Genomic DNA, 19,448 nt, shown 5'->3' on the forward strand with positions numbered 1-19,448 from the left:
TTAGATATTGATAAGGGCAGAGTATAAGGAATGCAATAGAGACCAGAATGAAAAAGAAAATTAAAGAAGCAATTAGACTTATGAACTTAACAACCCAATTTCCTATAAGATGGATGTGATTTTTGAAGAGTAGAACATACTTCAGGTGGAATGCCAAAAAAAAAAAAAAAAAAAAAAAAAAAAAAAAAAAAAAAAAAAAAAAGGTGTTCCTTAGATGCTTTCTGCTAGAGGGCCTTTCTGGAATCAATTTGAGATTTCAAGCAGTTTAAAAATTCCATGAAAAAGTAAACAGTTTTTATTTTGTTGTTTTCTATTCCAGTATGGTACAATATTATATATAATGGCCTTTGTAATATTTTTGGCAATTAACTTGCCTAGTAATTTATCCATTTGGGAACTGATGAGTCCATGCCCTCTTCAGTATGCGTGGTAGTTGTTAATCATTCTAGATTTTGTTCAATCAAAATAAAGTTTGTGTGGATTTGCTGTTTTCAAGGAACTCATAGATGGGCCCTAAGACCAGAGAATACTTTTCTGGTATTTGGAAGAACAGCCATGATTGTTATCTAAAGTCTCAGGTAGTAGAGCTAGAACCAATTGTAAAAGGCCCAACAAAAGAATTTAAATCTATAGAACTCTTGTCAAATGCTGCTTTGAGAAATAATGTGTTTCCTGATACAAAAGTGGTAAAGCCAAGTATGAATGGCTGAGGAAGATTTACAAGGACTGGACTGGGTATGTGGATTTTGGACAACGTAATGGATGAACTTCTGGCCTGAGGATCTATGAAGACTTTGTCAGGTCCAGTGGAGTTTTTACACAAATGAGTAATACAAAGTAGCAATAATAGTGAGAAAGAGAAAAGAATGAATAGTCAATATTGAAGTTACAGTATCCAAATCAACTGGATGAAAAGTACACTTTTACTAGTTGGGATATCAGATTCTCTGAAATGATCATAAGGGATCTGAATACATGAGACGACTTGTGTTTAATATAACACATATTTTAAAAAGGATTTTTTTGTCATAGTCTAAGCCACAGAACTTCGGAAATTTCTTCAGGAAAGAATTTTAGAGTCTGTGAGTGCACACGAGTCAGTGTAGGGGGGAGGGAAAGAATCTTCAAACAGCGTTCCAACTGAGCACAGAGCCCCCAGCGGAGCTCAACCTCACTTGACCTGATCCCAGGTCAGATTTTCAACCACCCAAGCCACCCAGGCACTCCAGATGATGCATTTCTAACAGGTGTCTAGGTAATGCTGTGAATACTGTTGGCTCACAAACCATGCTTTGGGAAGCAAGGCATTAAGTCTCAGTCTAAGAGCATATTTTTTATTACAAAAGTAGATAAATGAAAATTAATTTCAAGACACAGGGTGGGATTGAAATGTACATATGGAACACAAGACTATATCTGTAATGTCTTCTTTTTTTTTTTTTTCTTAGATACCTTTAGAAAAGTTGTAGACCACTTTGGGAGATTGGACATTTTGGTCAATAATGCTGGTGTGAATAATGAGAAAAACTGGGAAAAAACTGTGCAGATTAATTTGGTAAGCTATCTTCGCCATGTTTATTGTCTAAATTTGTATAATAAAACAATGCTTCTAAAGAAGAAAAGGTTCTTACGTTCATGGAATCAATACAATGACTTACAACATAGAAAAAGGGAAGTTGCAGAAAGCTGGAAAAGAAGCATTTCCTTTTACAAATGGGAAGGCATTTGAGGCTTCTAATTATGCAAATAAATCTGTCTTAAAAATATTAAAAGGAAATATGAAAAAAAAACCTGTAGTTTACTGCATAACTTAGAAGTGAGCAAACTGTGGTCCATAGGTGAAACTAGCCTGCCACCTATTTTTGTACAACTTAAAGCTAAGAATGAGTCTTATATTTTTGAATTGTTGAAAAAATGTAAAAGTCATATGAAATACATGAATATATGGAACTCAAATTTCAGTGTCTGTAGTTTTCTTGGAGCACAGCTCTGGTCATCCATCTATGTATTGTCTATGGCTACTTTGTGCTGCAACAGCTGAGTTGAATAGTTGTGACAATGACCCCATGATGTGCACTAACTAAACTACCATCTGGCCCCTTACAAAAAAATGTTTGCCAATCCTGACTTAACTTGTTTAAAAACTAAGTCTTAATTTAATTCCAGAAATGTAACGGAAAGCAAGATTAAAGTGACTGTTACTTTGTAATTATTGGGATTTTTATCCGAAAGTCGGTATTTGTGTGTGTGTGTATGTGTTTATGTATAATTTCTACAATGTTTGATGATCAGTTAGCTCTTAAATTACAGAACTGTAGAATTAGAAAATAAAATTTCTGTTTTATCCTCTGTATCACAAGTTGATTGGTTATCCCATTTTATAAACACACTTGACATAAGATGTTGGGGTTCAGTAAAACTTAAGCCTTAGCCAAAGAAAGCTGTAAGGGCTAGGCTGTGTGTCGGGGTCACCCTGCCCTTGCTAAGGTCATTCTACAAGTCTTGCAAAGCAGGCATGTGTCAAGTACAGAAGAACCACTGTGTGTGTATCAACATACAGGGAGTGGCCCCCTACTTCATGATAAGCTCCTTAAAACAGGATGTGTTATGTTTTTTTTTCTTTCTTTCTTTCTCAGTAATCAACACAATATCTTGAAGATAGTGCTTAATCAATAAATATTTGCCTTGAATCTACATTCCCATGAATAATTTCTTAACTCTAATAACTTGATGGGAGTAGTGAGAATTACAGTACCTCACAAAAGAGCTGAACCACTTTGATAAGGGTACAAAGTTTCTCCCCATACTTGACAGATACCTGAAGTTCTTTAATTGGGATTGAAAGGTACTCCTTCTAGCTCTTTTTAAAATTTGTCTCCAGTGTTCTTAGATATCATCAGTTTTCAGAATAACGTTAAAATTTATGTGTTAGATTTCTCCCAAAGTCTTTCTGGGAGATGTGTGTGTGTTTAGAGACCTGACCTGTCAATATTCATGTTAAATTTGTCTCTTGCTGACAGTACAGCATGAGCTCTTATTTTTTAAGTCACATCTGAGCATATCTACATTTTATATTTGTGGATTTAAGCCACTTATACTCATCATCACCCTTTATTGGGATTTATGTCTTACGCTTTTGTTCATGTTTTATTTTTAAATTAATCTTTTAAAGACTTTATTTTAGAGAGAAGAGAATGAGAAGGGGGAAGGGCAGCAAGAGAGGGAGAGAGAAAGAGAAGCAGACTTCCTGTTGAGTACAGAGCGCGATGTAGGGCTCAATCCCAAGACCTGTGAAATCATAACCTGAGCTGAAATCAGGAGTCGAATACTTAACCGACTGAGCCACCCAAGCGTCCCTTCAGTTCATATTTTGAATTTACTAAGTTCTCTTTTTTTTGCTCTCGATCTTTTTCCATTTTTTTCTTAAACTCCACTGGATACCTCTACTTCTTCTCTACTAATAAGAAAATTGAACATTTTATTTTTTTTTTAAGATTTTATTTATTTGAGAGAGAGCGAGAGCATGCATGCAAACGAGTTCAGGGGGGAGGTACAGACAGAGAAGGAGAAGCAAATTCCCCACAGAGCAGGGAGCCCGACTCAGAGCTGGATCGCAGAACCCTGGAATCATGACCTGAACCAAAGGCAGATGCTTAACTGATTGACACACCCAAGCGCCCTGGAAATTACACATTTTATTAATCTTTGGTGGTTGTCCCTGACTTATTATGAACCATATTTCATTGCATCCTGTGGTTGCCAGATGGAAAAAAAATGAATTGAAAACTTCAGGAATATTTAAGAATATATTTTTATAAACTTAATGGCACTTTCCACAACCACATAAAGTGACAATAATTTCTTTGCATCAAGCTCTACTAGTGAAAAGGCACGAATCACACAACAATTTTCTCCCTACTGGTATTTTTAATAGTTTCATCTGTAATATCTATAGATATTTCATAGACAAAGATCACTACACTATGAAGTTCCTAAATTCGTTGCATTCATAATGGACACCTACTATGTCTTTTCCTTAAGAAATCAGTTGTCAGGGTGTCTATGTGGCTCTGTCAGTTAAAAGACTAAGCATCTGCCTTAGGCTTAGGTCCTGATCCCCGGGGTCCTGGGATGGAGTCCCTCATTAGGCTCCCTGCTCAATGGGGAGTCTTGCTTCTCCCTCTCCCACTCCCCCCTCCCCACTTGTGCTATCTCTGTTCTTTGAAATAAACAAATAAAATCTTAAAAAAAAAAAAAAGACAGAAATCAGCTCTCAGAAAAGTGCAATGATTTGAGTTAATATAAAGAACATGAAAATAATGAAGACATTATCACAAAGAAAATGGGATTAGAATTATCAATCTTCATCTGGCTGAGAGGGCGTGTTTGCTCTAACATGTCCTGGGTGAATAAAAACTTCCTGCAGGCTAGAAATTCTTACAATATCTGCAAATAGAAAATTCTAGAAGACCAGGAGAATTTTATTTGACTCCTTTGATTACAACTCACTGTCTTGGATTCTTCCTCATTGAAATTATCTGGCCTTTATTTTTCTTTGGACTCTGCTGACATAAGGCACTCCTTAGCTTAACTCCAGGAACTAAGGACATTTATTTAACTTACATCTAAAGAGCGGGATATAACCTTTGTTACCTATATATAACTTGAAAACATGTTACTTCCTCTCCTACCTGCAACACCCAGTTCAAGACTAGATTGGAGTCTGACCTATCATTATCCTTCTGACTTGATTATTGTGTTATATAATGCAAATATTTGTGTTTGGTTTGTATATTTTTTAGACTCTGGATGTAACTTGCCTCCTTCCACGAGACCAGGCATGTTCTGTTGCATGTTCCTCTATGTTCCCATCTCTGTCAGAGTAACCACTTAGTTAAAGGACTTTACTATGTATCTCTTCCTCTTCTGGAATCTTGTATTCCCTAATGATACCATGCTTATAGGGCTTACAAATTTTAAAATTGTATTAGAATTACTTTTATACCTGTGCAATTTATGCCAGTAGGCTATAAGCTCTTTCAAGGCATAAAATTTTTGTTCTGTGTACAGAGTAGGTGTTCAATTTATATTTACTGGAGACATAAGCTAACATTCTATGATATTTTACATACATGGATATTCATTTTCATATTTTAATACAATGTTTAGATTATTTCCTAATACATCAGTGTTGCCAAGCTGTACCTTTTGTCCTTCTACTTTTACTACTTACCAAACTTACCACTTCCTTATCCTTAACTTAGCAGAACACAATGTTATCACTTGTGTTACTTTAATGTAACACAAGTGATACATTAAACCTCTTCCCATTCTTTTGTTTTCATGAGGCTATTCGGTGCTTCCTCCTTAATCTGAAGCCAACTGCAGTAGCTTTATTTATAGCTACCCAGAGCTCATTAGGAATGTTCAGGGAAGACTGAATCTTTGACTGTCAAAGGTTACTCTGGCAATTGGGTGGGTAGAGGTAGATTTAACTTTGAATATTGATAAGCCCATTCTGTAATATACTTCTTTACTTTCTGATCTTTAATAAGCCTAAATAAATTCATTCCCATTCATATGGGATTTATAATCTAATTTGGGTATGTAACTAATTTATTGAATCTCTTAGTGTACTCAAATAAAAACGAAACAAAATAGATGGCTTATTGTGGTTGATTATTTTTTTCAGAAATGCAAGGGTTGACAAAAGATTTGTACTAATAAGAGTATGCATTTAGATTCCATCAAAACTAGATGAAAGTTCTGAATTTAGAATTCATGGACTTTTATTTCATGTCTCTGGTCTTCAATTTCCCAGTTGTAAAAGGATGAAGATAATTTCCTTATCCGGAAGGATGGTTAAGCTTAAGTAAGCCCTAATTTACATGAAGTATCCAGCACAGGGCTACTACATAACATCACTCAATAAATTATATTTCTCCTCCTTACATTTTCTTCATTGTCACAATGAATTTATATACAATTTATATACTTCATTTATATACAAAGTGGGTTCCTCTGTCCTACTCTGCCTCTAAGGATGAGTTGAGGAGATGGGAAGAAATGTGGTCAAATGTACTTCTGTTTCTTGGCTCCCAAGGATGCTGATTACAAATTAAATTAGTAACTGCTCTCTGTTTTGTTACTCCTACTCCATAATGTTTAAAGATCTAGTCGAACTATTATGATTAGGCAGAACTTGCTAAATTTTAAGTAGCTCTGCAAAGGGGAATACAATAATATTTCTCACATTAAAAAAATGAAAAAAGACTGAACACAGAGAAACAAAAGCTGAAGAAGGATTTCAAAGAAAAAAAAAAAAGAGTGGTCACCTGTATTAGTACTCCTCAAGAATTGGGCTGAAGGAAAGATAAGAAACCTGAAAGGCAATATTTCATGATTTAGATGACAGAATTTTTAAAATGAGAGTTAAGAGCATAGCACAAGAACCGGAAATAAACTAAAAGGAACCTCAGAAGGGAGGGAGCTAAGATAAGGAAAATGATATATTAGGAAATTTCAGTAGTGAATACATGCACATGTGTTTTTTGTATATAGGTTATGGAAATATATATATAATATATAGCACATTACATATTATATAAACAATATATACTGTATTGTACATATAATTTACATATGATTTAATTAATTGATATTAATTAATTGTGGTTAGTTAATATTAAAATATAATTAATATGCTATAATTAATATATTAATGTGAATATATGAATATAGTGTATTAACATGAATATATTTAATATATATTAATATATATTAAGAAGACATGACACCTGGTAAGAGTTAAACAAATATGCTATTACCATCTATCCATTTGTCTTTGTTACTTAATAATTATTCCCAGTACAGGGAAATTCATGAGCGGTTTTAATTTATAGGGTACTTAAATCTGTGGGAAAAACTAATTTAAGATTTGGAATAGAGCACAGTTATAATTTTGGTATTATATTTAGAAATTATTCATAATCAAAACTTGAGTAAGCATGTGTTAATTAGATCATTTTGTCAGTAAGTGAATTTTTATTCACACTATGTGAAATTAACCATAAAATTTTCTTTTTCTCTTTTTGAGAGTCAAATCCCAATTTTTTGGAGGTCAAATACAAATTTGAGAGTACCTTTATGATAGACTAAAATAATACTATATAGATCCCCGCTATTTTGTGTTTGTAGCTAGAACAAGCCTGTAATTTTCATTTTTTTTTCCCCTAGATGCTTGATATTTTAATGACCCAATCTATGTGCTATATAAATATTGCCAAGGAATAAGAATATTTAGAATATTAACAAAACATTTATTTAGAATATTTAGAATATTAACAAAATATTTAGAATTATTAGAATATTAACAAAAACATTTTATTCTGTGGCTTCCTAACATTTTCCTGATTATATTGCCTGGGATAATAAGGAAGAGATTGTTGTAGGAGAGGAGGTAAAAATATCACATATGCCCCAGCCAAAGCATTACCCTGTTTTGTAGATGTATTCAGAGGAGCACTCTCATTTGAAAAGTTACCCAGTTCTTAACTTGATAATAGATGGGAAAATAATCCTTTATCCTCCTCCACCAAAAACCTGGAAATAAATCTTCCTTTTTTTAAAAAAAATTAAAGCTGAAGTATTCCCAAATTTTTTATCTGGCTGCATCTAGTAGATCTAGAAAACACAAAAGCAGGGTGTCAGCAAAGCCGTAAATACCTGAGAATAAAGCATAGCGCCAATATGCGTAAACAGAAATTCTGTCCGGACATGCTAGAGACTTAGGCAGAAACAACCAGAATCTAACTGACTTCAGTTATTTCAGCCATGGACATTTTTTCCTTCTTATATAAACCATTTAATGTTTTGTATTTTTTCTTTGTAAAGGGACTCATGGAAATTTTACTCATTCTCCCTAAGCCTACTTAATATCATACTGACACATGGTTTAAGTGAATAGAATCTTCAATTTACTTTTTTGTTCTAGAACTAGTATTAGGGAGAGTGGCAACATTGAATGTGTGTCAGGAAAACTCCAAAGGGACTTTTTAAAATAAAAAGAAGGTAACCACCACTGTATGCCCTCTGTTCCAGACTCATTACTGTCATGTCATTTTCTTTGTGGTATTGTAAAGAATACAAAAAGTAGGAATTAAGATGTCAAAGGAAAATGTTCACCTTCTCAAAGTCAAGTTGGAAGGAAGAGTTCTTAAATCTAAAATGGAAAATGAGCTTCAAGTAGAAGTTTTGGACCGCAAGTTGTTTTTGTAGTGGTAAATTCTCTGACGTTAGAATACAAAGGGAAGCCTGGGGAGCTCCATCAGTTAAGCTGCTGCCTTAGGCTCAACTCATGATCCCAGAGTCCTGGGATGAGTCCCACGTAGGGCTCCTTGCTCAGCTCCTCCCTCTGCCTGCCACTACCCGCTGCTTGTGCACACTCTCTCTCTCTCTGACAAATAAGCAAAACCTTAAAAACAAAACAAAACAAAACAAAAAACCAGAAAGGTTGCCTACATGGGGAGGAGAGTCACCAATCAGAGTAAACTCTCAAAAAGCCAGTGCAAGAGTGATGAACAAGTTTAAGAGGCGGACATTACAGAAGATTCCTTGTCCAACTGACCAAGTCAAGGTCTTGAAACAGAGTGAAAGAGTTATGTGATCTCACACAACACAGAAGTCAGGAGTGCTTAATATTGCCATGCAGTGATCCCAGAATGCAATGTCTTTTCATCTCTCTGGTCTGCCTCTCTTCCCAGAGCTTTCATTTTAAGGATGTTAGCAATGTAACTACATATTCCAGCCATTATACCCATACAGAGGGGTGGGAAAGGACTAATCATATCTTTCTGGTTTTCTTAAAAGCAACGGACTTTTCAGCAACATTCTCTCGCACTGCCTTTTCTTGACCAGGACCTCCTCCTGCTGACTGCACCTCAGGTCTCACTGGCTAGAAATGGGTCACCTGTGGGCCTTAAGCCAGTCACTAGCAAAGAGAATGGAATTTCTGCAACTGAATGAAATTAATCAGTGCCCACCCTAAACCTGGGGAGATCACCTTCCTCTGTGTTACATGGGGAAGAAGTAGATACAAATGCCAAATAGACTTTTTATTAGAAAAATTTTTTTTAAATGGCATGAAAATGGTGTAGGAAATCAAGGGTTTCCACTATTATGTATCCCCAAATCCAAGAGAATTAAACAGAGTAGATGTATGTGTGTGAAAGACCTGGATCTGGGAATGATATGCTAAGTAGGGTAAATAAATTTTGTGCCCAATATTTAGAGAAGAAAAAGAATATTGCATATACAGTTCTCTAAGGCTTTGAGATTTGAGGTCAAGTGACAAAGCACTAAGGAAATACAATTTTTTTCATAAAGTCTCAGATTGGGCAACTAAGTGAACTTTTGGGGAGATGTGAGAAGCTCGGCAACTGTAGGCAAACCAAAGAAAAGCTACACAATGACTCGCTTTAAAAAAAAAAAGCAAATAGCCGCTTGAAAGCCTTTCAGAGATAGTATTTGCAGAAATCTCCCTGAATGTCTACAATCACCCTAAAAACTTCAGTCTGTGATATATAATAAAGTATAATGGCTATGTTACTTTTCCCGTTTATGTCTCTGGATTAGGTTTCTGTTATCAGCGGAACGTACCTTGGCTTGGATTACATGAGTAAGCAAAATGGAGGTGAAGGCGGCATCATTATCAATATGTCCTCTTTAGCAGGTAAGGACAAGTATGACATTCATAACAATTTCCTATTGGTAATTTGGGCCACAAAAATAAATCTTCATTAATAATAACTTCCTACTGATAATTTGGATCACAGAAGTAGATATTCAAAGTACGTTTATTATCAACTCAGGAATCAGCAAGATAATTTCATTTAAAGTTTCAGAAGTCTGACCAGTATTGACAGCGAGTGGTCTAAACTCTGCTTGTCCCAAAGTACAGACACTTCCTTACATTATCTGGTTTCAGTCATGTGGTAATTTCAAAACAGGTGCTCAAAACAGGTGTTCCCCGCCTCTCCCACTGTGCCCCACCTCCCAGCTCCAGTTGTATTTCAGGGGTCAGGTGTGGAGACACCTGTGACAACACCAGAGATCTGCTTCTCAGCATTGTTCTTTCTCCTTCCTCTGGGTGTCATTGTCAGATGGTCCTTAAGTCTCTTTAAACTGCCACCAAGGGAGGCTTAGAAATTTCCTTCTTGGGAAGTTCTCAAAAAACAAATGAGCATTTCCGTTTCGGGGTTGCTTAAAGACAAAATAACATCCCTGAAGTTATTATAGAACCAATTCTACAAGTTCTTCAGGGTAAATTGGTTATTTTTCCTAATGTAATATCTACTTATAAATGATAAGATTTCAATTCTGAGGATGTGGTAAAAGGTGAGAGCATGGGCAAGACTTAGATATTTGGCCTAAGAGAGAGCCACATTTAAATTCTGGGAATCTGAAACCCTAGAGTCAAATAGCCATGGCTATATCTGCACTATTTTGAAATAAAATTATAAAGAAAAATACATAAGCAATTAGAGATTTAATAAGAAGTATTCGATATCTTCATAAAAATAGAAATGTAAAAAAATCTGGGGTGGTGAACAAGAGATAATCCTACGGGCTGTGTCTTAAAGCTAGAGGGCTAACAAGGATTGGAGAAGCTTGAATCCTGTTCAGGGAGCCCCGTGCCCTTCTGTCACTGGAAGCACTTCTTTCATTCCCAGGAAGTCTGGAAGCCTCCAGGTTGAATCAATTTAGAACTCTGTTCAAGACATTCTGTACAATAAGAGGAGGCTTAAAAAAAAAAAAAAAAAAAAAAAAAAGGAGGTTTATTTGCCTCAGAGCATGAATAAAGATGTGCAATGCAGTACTGCGTTTTAGCCAATAAAAATATTTAAAGGTGTCATCACACTTAACACATTGAACACTTACTGTTTGCATGCTACTATTTTAAACATTGTGTGTGCCTTACCTCATTTAATACAACCACCCCACAAAGTGGATTCTGTAATCTCCCTTTTGTAGGGAAGGAAATCCAGGTAGGAGAATTTGAGTATCTTCCACAAGCTTACAGAGCAAGGAAGCAGTAAAGCTGGTATTCCCACATGAGCAACCTGATTTAGGACCTCTTCTGTCTTAACCACCGGGTTATCTAACTCTTCTGTCCATGAGATGGTTAATTTGGCTCTCCATCCGTGATGAGTTTAGCCCAACTGTGAGGTAAAAGAAACTGAATTCCTCTAACTCCATTAAACCAGGGAAATGTGCTAGTTATCTTCAAGCCTTCTGGGCACTGCTTTAATTTCAAGACCACATGACTAACTCTCAGTGATATCTTAAGCTTTTGCCCCATTTGACACGCAGAGTTAAGCTCTGAAAACATCTGAGGAGCTTACCAAAGGCACAAGTCAAAACACGTCTTTGGCAAGCGCAATTTAAGGATTACAATTAGACGTCCACTTTGCTCTCTTGGCAAAGAGCTTGCTTTATCACACTACCCACCTCTGGGTGTTCATTGGCTTCTACCTGTTTCAGAGTCAACATTGGGAACCATGTGTGGATCTTTCTCTAGTCATGCAGATGAAACTGAATAAATACAAATTCAACAATAAGATCATTTTGGTTTCAAATTACCTTTCTGGCACTCTTACAATTTAATGAATATCATAGCATTCCAGACTTCTTCTCCACCTACTATGCCTCCCAGCCAGCAGGGTGTCTCTGCTTATAATAGTTGCATAGCTTATCTTTGTCCACTGTGTTTAATTTGGTACCTTCATCCTTATGTAGGGACGTACCCTCCCTCCATAACGCCCGACCTCCATACCTGATGCCTTTATACAGTTTCTTTTTTGTCTCTGGATAACCTGGACAGGCTTTGCCACCTTTCTTCCCACCTGGGCTTTGGCATTAATGTCCTTTAATCTCACAAAGAGGATGAAGATGCATTGCCCTGTAGTCTATCCTATCAGCAAGAACATCTCTTCTTCCCACAGTGAGATGGGTTTGATAAACACTCAGGGTTTTGTAATAGTAGAAAAATATCAGTGAGAACCTCTTTGGCTTCACATTTTCCTCAGAAATGTTACCAACAGTTTTATACCCTTGAAGTCATAGCCTGTTGGGAGAGGTCAGATGACCAAAATGTCTGAGGAGTTGCCAGAGTCAAAGTATTTTTTCCCCTCAGCTTTACTGAGGTATAAATGACCAAATTTCTAGTGCTTACTTCCTCTGTGTTTTCCAAAAGTGCTTTCTGAACTTTCCTTCCTCAGATTTGTTCCTACTTCCCTCCCACTGGTCAGTTCACTAATGGAATAGCTGTGAGTGCTGTTCAACTCTACCAGTCTTTCCTCACAGTCTCTTACGCTGTCAGTAAAACCTTAAGTTGAAACACTGGTTTGGGCAGAGAGGTTAATGAGTAATGACCACTGACGCAGACCAAGTATCAAATGCAATTAATAAGTTTAACAAACAGGAGTCAAATGGAGAGTGATTCCACCGTGTATTGAGGGAAGGGTGTGCGCCAGCCGGGAGCTCCAGAAGATGTTCTGAGCACTGTTGACCACTAGATTCCTCTCTATGAGTTTCTGTCTATAAACACAGTCTGTAAAGCTGCGCTCATGTTGACATAGTCATTCTTAACTATTAAAAAAAAAAGAAAAAAAAAGTTGAAAGGAACAACAAAAGATCAGCCTGAAGTCGGGTTTGATGCCCATCACCTGGCACAAGACATCCCATGAGAGTCAAGTGTGCTTCTTACACAGTTCATTGCTTCTGACAGTGGGAAGGAAGAAGTAGTTGTCACAGGAAAAGCAATTTGCCTGCTAATCCTTCTCCCACCTGCCTATGTACTTAGCTGCGGAGGTCCTAGTGAGCCCTGGGGGCATCCTCTGTGCCTCTAAGACAACCACTCAGGGGCATTTTGTGAGAGATCCTGTTAGGGTCTCATTTCCTGAGATGGAAAACAGTAAGTAAGAAAACTTAAAAACATTTAGAGTCTTAAGAAAATACTTGAAAAATCATTGATTTTTAAAATACCAGCCCAGTATCTTACTTACTTGGCTATGTTTCATCTAAACTGATATAATTAGCTTGAAGTTAATGTTGAGGTGAATGTGCTAAAGATACTTCTCCAAGGGGCAGCTTCCACTTAAACCTACATTGAGCAAGTACAGAAAAGAGAAGGGGGATGTGAGAGTAATTAGGCAAATATTCTACATGAAGAGCTATATACCGGTATCTCTTATGAGCATGGCAGAACCAAATGGATAGAGTGGCACAGACTTTTTAGACAGAAACAGGATACTGAATTTCAAAGCCCTGGGTCTCCCATGGCCTGAAGAGCAGTAGTGGGCCTGGAATGTCACAACAGAGCAGAAATTTCAGGTGAGCTAAAATACTCATCACCTTCTATCATCTCCAGGCCAAAAGTAAAAAGAAGATCTAACATTCTTAGGAAATGCCACGTTACAGGCATTGTGATAAAATCTTGGTTATATGAGTTTTACCTTTGACCAACTCCCTACAACTTATTCCAAACAACTGTATATAACTTGGAAAATGTGATGAGAATTAGCAGTAGTAATAACAGCAGTTTTTATTTTGCCATTATTTTAAGTGTATGCCATAGAGTAGGTGATCCTACATTATCTGGATCTTTACTGGCCAAATGCCAACTGTTAAGAACCTGCGAGCCACCTTTCTTGTTTAGTACTGTCGACATGCTTCATGGTGTCTATTGTGCTGTCTTATGGCTTAAAATGATTAAGAAGGGACAGACTAGAAGGAATCAATAAGAAAGATGAAATATATATGAATTGGTCTTTTGAGGAATGGATAAAAATGTTTAGAGTTTCCTAGCCAGATTAGGTAATGAATAGTCTTCTGGAACTAACATGTATAGATGATTACCTAGATGATTAGATACCTAGGGATTTGGTTCAGATGTAAATTCTGACTCAGGAGGTCTGGGAGAGGCCATGAGATTCTGGTGATAGTCCTTGGACCACACTTTGAGCAACTAGCCTCCAGTTTACGGAGATTCATGGAATGGCTACGAAGTTCATCTCCATTTCCTATGATCACAGCACAGGCAATGCCTGAACTTCTAGGAAGGAGACTTTTGGTGGAACATTAGAAGCCACTTTCTAAGAATTAATAAAGTTAATTATTAACAAACAAAATTACCTTTCTGGAAAGATTTTTATTGTAGAAGATGTAGTGGTTTTAGGAAGGTTTAGACCACTTTTTTTATCCTGTCACACTTTAAAACATGATTTAGGGGCACCTAGGTGTCTCAGTCAGTTAAGCATCTGATTCCTGATTTCAGCTCAGGTCATGATCTCCAAGTTGTGAGATCGAGCCCCTCGGAGGGCTCCATGCTCAGCCAGGAATCTGCGTGGGATTCTTTCCCCTCCTTCTCCCTCCCCCTCTGCTCCTCCCACTGTTTGCTTGTGCGCTCACTCTCTCTCTCAAATAAATACATAAAACATGATTTGTTAATGGCAGACATGATACTGAGAGGAAAAAAAGCAGCAGCAGATAATGTGTTCTGTTATGTGGCACATCACATAATGGGGAGGTGTCCCCATTACTTTGGTCAGCTTTCTGCATGAACATACACAGATTCTCACCAGTTCTCCCTTTTCTCTCATCTTAGAGAAGTGATAGTTAAAAACAGAAAGGTGGGTACACGGTTTCCTTTTGGATTGTGAAGAAAACATGAAGGGCTCGGGTTCCTGCTTTTTGTCATAGCTGCTAAGCTACCATTTATCATGCAAAGACTGGTATCCTTAGACTCTCAATTTATTTTCCTAAACTGAATTTCTTTAGCACTTCTGTAATCTGTTTCACATGGCTTCTACCCATTTAAAAGAAAATCTGTTTGGAGGTCCAGTACAATTGCCCTGTCCAAACAGATTTCAGTTTTTTACACAAGATCTTTTTGAGTTTTTAACTTCTATGAGACATAGGGATTAAAGCTATCTGTTGTAAATATGGGCAGGAAGGATATTAAAGATGGAAGAACTAATGTGGAAATGGAAATTATATTTTTCTAAATGACTTCCTTGTATGTTCTGTAATTGCATATGTAATTTTCAGGTATTTAAATTTTTCTTCATAATTATCTCATCAGTCAGTGACTATTTGGTGCTATTATCCTGAGTGGTTGTAGAAACGATTTCTCTATTTTGTGGGTAGAATTTCTCCTTCTTTTGATTTTTTTTTTCCTAAACCTATTGTCATGATAAACAATCCTGTAACTAATTAGACATGTTATATTTTGGTGAGAGTCGGTTTGGGATTCTGTAGGTGAACTTTGCACCGTTCTGGGTCTAGAGTGAACTTTGTACCATTCTGGGTCTAGAGTTTTAAAGATAAAAGCTTCAGAGAGTTTTAGAGATAAATACTCTATTCTCGACCTTTTAAATATAAATAAAAATGTCTTACAATATTTTTTTTAAAATGTCATTTCCTTGGAGACTGCCGTCTTGTTGCCACAATCCCTTGTTTTGTTGTTGTTAAGTCCTTTAACATGAAGGTATCAGTTTGCAAGATGTTAGAAACCCAAATTAATTCCAGCAGCTGGTCATGGAGTTCTAATACTGGCAAAAGTCCCTTGAAGTCAGATGACAGGCACCGATCTAGCAGTTCAGCCAATGAAGGTCTACTCTCTGCCCTGCACCAGGGGTCTTTCCATTAATATGACACATTTCAATAGAGTATTTAATTTTTTATTTATTTGAAAGAGAGAAAAAGAGAGTGAGAGATAGCGAGCACAGGAGTAGGGGCAGAGGCAGAAAGAGAAGCAGACTCCCCACTGAGCAGGGAGCCCAATGCAGGACTCAATCCCAGGATCCAGAGATCATGACTTGGGCTGAAGGCAGGTGCTCAACCAACTGAGCCAACCAGGCACCCTTCAATATATTTTAAAGACTACTTCTCTATGCCTTGTACTTGAAAGCTACTAAACACACAGATCTTAAATGAATATACTTCTGTAAATCCTCTTGACTTAGTATTAACAAGAGTCCACGGTTTGCCAGGGTCCAGAAACCAAAACAAGTTAGGACATGGACCAGATTTGTGGCATTTTAATTCAAATGTCAAAATATACATTCTGACAAAAAGATATAATGTGGATAAATAAGTCTATAAAACAAGATTTGGAGATGTTTCATCCTAAGGACAAATATTTATATAAAATAATAGCAAATTGTACAGCTTATTATGTGCCAGGAACTGCTTAAAGTATTTTATGTAAATTAGCTCATTTGGGACAAAATAATAGCAAATTGTACAGCTTATTATGTGCCAGGCACTGCTTAAAGTATTTTATGTAAATTAGCTCATTTGGGACTCAGCAGCTACCATGATGGCTCTAGTTTACAGAACAGAAACACCTTGGTAGCCCTCACTTCTTCAAAGGTCACATAGCTCATTGTAATGGATTCACAATTTGTATTTGGGGACACCTGGGTGGCTCAGTCAGTTAAGTGTCTGCCTTCATCTCAGGTCATGATCCCAGAGTCCTAAGATCCAATCCTACGTCTGGCTGCCCTGCTCAGCGGGGAATCTGCTTCTCCCTCTCCTTCTGTCACTCCCCCTGCTTGTGCTTGCATGCATTCTTTCTCTCAAATAAAATTTAAAAAATAATCTTAAAAATAAAATGTTCTCACTGAAAAAAAAATTTTTTTTTTCTTAACTCAGCCAGCCTAGCACCCAAAGTCCAAACCACTGTGCTATAGTCCCTCTCGACAACTTTGATTAAAAGGATATTTTTGAGTGGTTAAATAGCATAAGAAAATGTTGGTCATGAGATCTGTTTGATGGGAGCTGTGAAATGAAAATTCGAGTAGAGTGAGTTGGGCAGCAAATGGGAAGCAAGGAGAGTAGAAACAAGGAGTAGAGAAACTCTTTTCAATACTTCGTGTTGTCAAGAGATACAGAATTGTAGCTGGAGGAAAATGTGAGACTATGGGTGTTACTTATAGATAAGTGATCTTGAGACATGTTCATATCTCAAGGGGTATGACTCTTGTTTGATTTTCTCTTGATAACAGTGACCGCTCTAGGCTTCTTAGAATACTATCTTTAATTTCTATGACAGGGTGCCTAACTTGTTTTCTTCCTCCACTGGTTCTTTCTTCACAGTCTCTTTTGTTCAGTCATCCTCCTCTACCAGAGATGGCTGTCACGTATAGTTGTGCAGGTTGTAAACCGCAGAAATTTGGTGGGGGTGGGGGCGTAGGGGGTGGGAGGGCTAGGGCACGGCACAATTTACACGACCAAGTTAATGGTGTTTCCAGAGTGATAGCATGCACACCCTGCACAATTCTATGTGCTGACCCTGATTCCCAGCCTCAGAATATATTTTTATTTGAAGCACATAGAAACAACATATATTAGTATTGTAGGGCGAAGGTAAGTAACAGAAGTACAGTTGACCAATACTGAAACTAAACCACGATAGCAATAATATTGTGTGTAAAAGAGAAGTGGCTCTTGAGGTCTAATAGAAAATGTTGGATGTCTGAAATATTCAGAAAAAATCATAGTGAAAAATTAAAAAAAAAACCTTAAAAAAACTTTCTCGACCCATTTTGTCTTCTTTTCACAATAGCAAACTGAGGTACAGATGGTAAGTCTCCACCTGGACTGTCCATTGGCAAGCTGGGGGGAAAATACTGCAGATCACTAACCCACCCTACCTGTTTGAAACATAAGAAGCAGCAGTGAAAATCTATATGTATAGGAAGATAAAGAAAAAAAAAAACCTCTATTTAGCTAAGTTAACTATGACTTGCTTAAGTAATTGAAAAAAAGAATTCTCTTAACTTATAATACCCTAAAAGTAAAAACAATCCAGATATCTATCAACAGATGAATGTATATGCAATTGATGGGTATATCCTTACAGTGGAATACTTTTCAGAAAAAATGAAGTTATTAATATACACTACAGCATAGATAAAGCTTCTAATAATTATTCTGAGTGAAAGAAGTCAGACCAAAAGATTTTATAATATATGATTATGTTTGTATAATAAACTACAGTGACACAAAGCAGAACCGTGTTTGCCTAGAGGGAGGGGGAAAGCAGAAGGAAGAGACGACAAAGGGGGAAGAGGAGACTTTTTGGTGATGGAGATGTTCATTATCTTGATTTCCATGAAACCATTATCATGGTTTCATGAGTGTATACATATGTCAGAATTTATCAGACCCAATGCTTTAAATATATGGAGTTTATTGTGTGTCCATTATACCCCAGTAAAGCTGTAAAAAAATTAAAATGGACACGATTTCTGAATGTTTGATACTGACTTATACAGCCTTTGAGCTAATATCAGAAAGGGAAAGCAATGCACAAGTAGACATTTTTCAGGATGTCAGTGAAAATGTCATTATAATGTTAATAAGATTCATAAAGGCAAGTGCCACTTTAAAAATGCAAACAAACTTTTCACATTCTGGTCACCTCTCCAATTGTACCTTTAGAGGAATGTCTATGTTTTGTGCTTGCTTCTTAAATGGAACCACCTTATTTGATTTATTTCACTTCTGTGACACTTTGAACTAGCATGGGTTCAGAAGTTCAGTGCCTTCACACAAGTAACAAAAATTCATCCTAAATTCATCTTTGACAACATTTATGAATGGAGTCCTTATGCTTTTTGTTTCGGTGGCTGCGCCAGCATATCTCTGATGAAGGGTCATTCTGCATTTCCTGCCATCCGTGAACACCATTCTTCAACCAACTGCCTTTGTCTTGTAAAGTTTTACAGAGAGGCAAACAGCAAGGAACTTAGAAGAGCACGCAGCCCCAATGCCTGGCTGCACCTACTTTATTCCCTTTGTCCCCAACCCCGAACACACCTGTGTACCCTGTGCAGGCATCATAAATTCTTGCTGACTGACATCGATGAACTTAATTAACTCACACATTTTACTTAACCTAAGAAACAACAACAACAAGAGAGAGCCACACAGTACAGTCCTTTGAGATCACTGGGTGGACGCGCTATGTGTGATCTACCGTCCTCAGTGATTTAAAGTGCTGTTGAGCAAACATACTTTATAAATTGAGACCTGGCAGGCACCCAGAGAGTGGTTAAGGTCTGCATTTATTGCTGAACTTTGGCATAACACACTCAACAACTGATTGGTGGTGCTCTGGGACTGGTTAGCTGGGTGGAGATAAACATGTTTCAGCAGAATAATTTAGTCTTATTAGCGTGACATTTGATATTAATAACATTATAGTAATCAGAGATCACTGTTTCTTGACTCAGAAATCACCAACTAGAAAAATGTTAAAATGAGTTAATGGGGGAAATTTGTTAAAAACTGAAATGTACAGATGGCTCTAATTTAAAACCTTGCTGTTCATCATGGAATTGACAATGATGAGAAATAAACTAGATAGTAACATTTCAGTA

At 36.9% G+C, this 19,448-nt stretch overlaps 1 protein-coding gene across 1 annotated transcript in view; it reads left to right on the forward strand.

Annotated features, from left to right (window-relative positions):
• HPGD (15-hydroxyprostaglandin dehydrogenase) overlaps positions 1 to 19,448 on the forward strand; it is a 29,064-nt gene that overhangs the window by 2,914 nt on the left and 6,702 nt on the right. Inside the window, exons 3-4 of the mRNA XM_059177490.1 lie at positions 1,449 to 1,555; positions 9,634 to 9,730. Of these exons, the coding sequence (XP_059033473.1) occupies positions 1,449 to 1,555; positions 9,634 to 9,730 (204 nt within the window). The remainder of the gene's footprint in view (positions 1 to 1,448; positions 1,556 to 9,633; positions 9,731 to 19,448) is intronic.

The sequence above is a fragment of the Mustela lutreola genome, chromosome 1, assembly GCF_030435805.1.
Source record: "Mustela lutreola isolate mMusLut2 chromosome 1, mMusLut2.pri, whole genome shotgun sequence".
Classification (NCBI taxonomy): Eukaryota; Metazoa; Chordata; class Mammalia; order Carnivora; family Mustelidae; genus Mustela; species Mustela lutreola.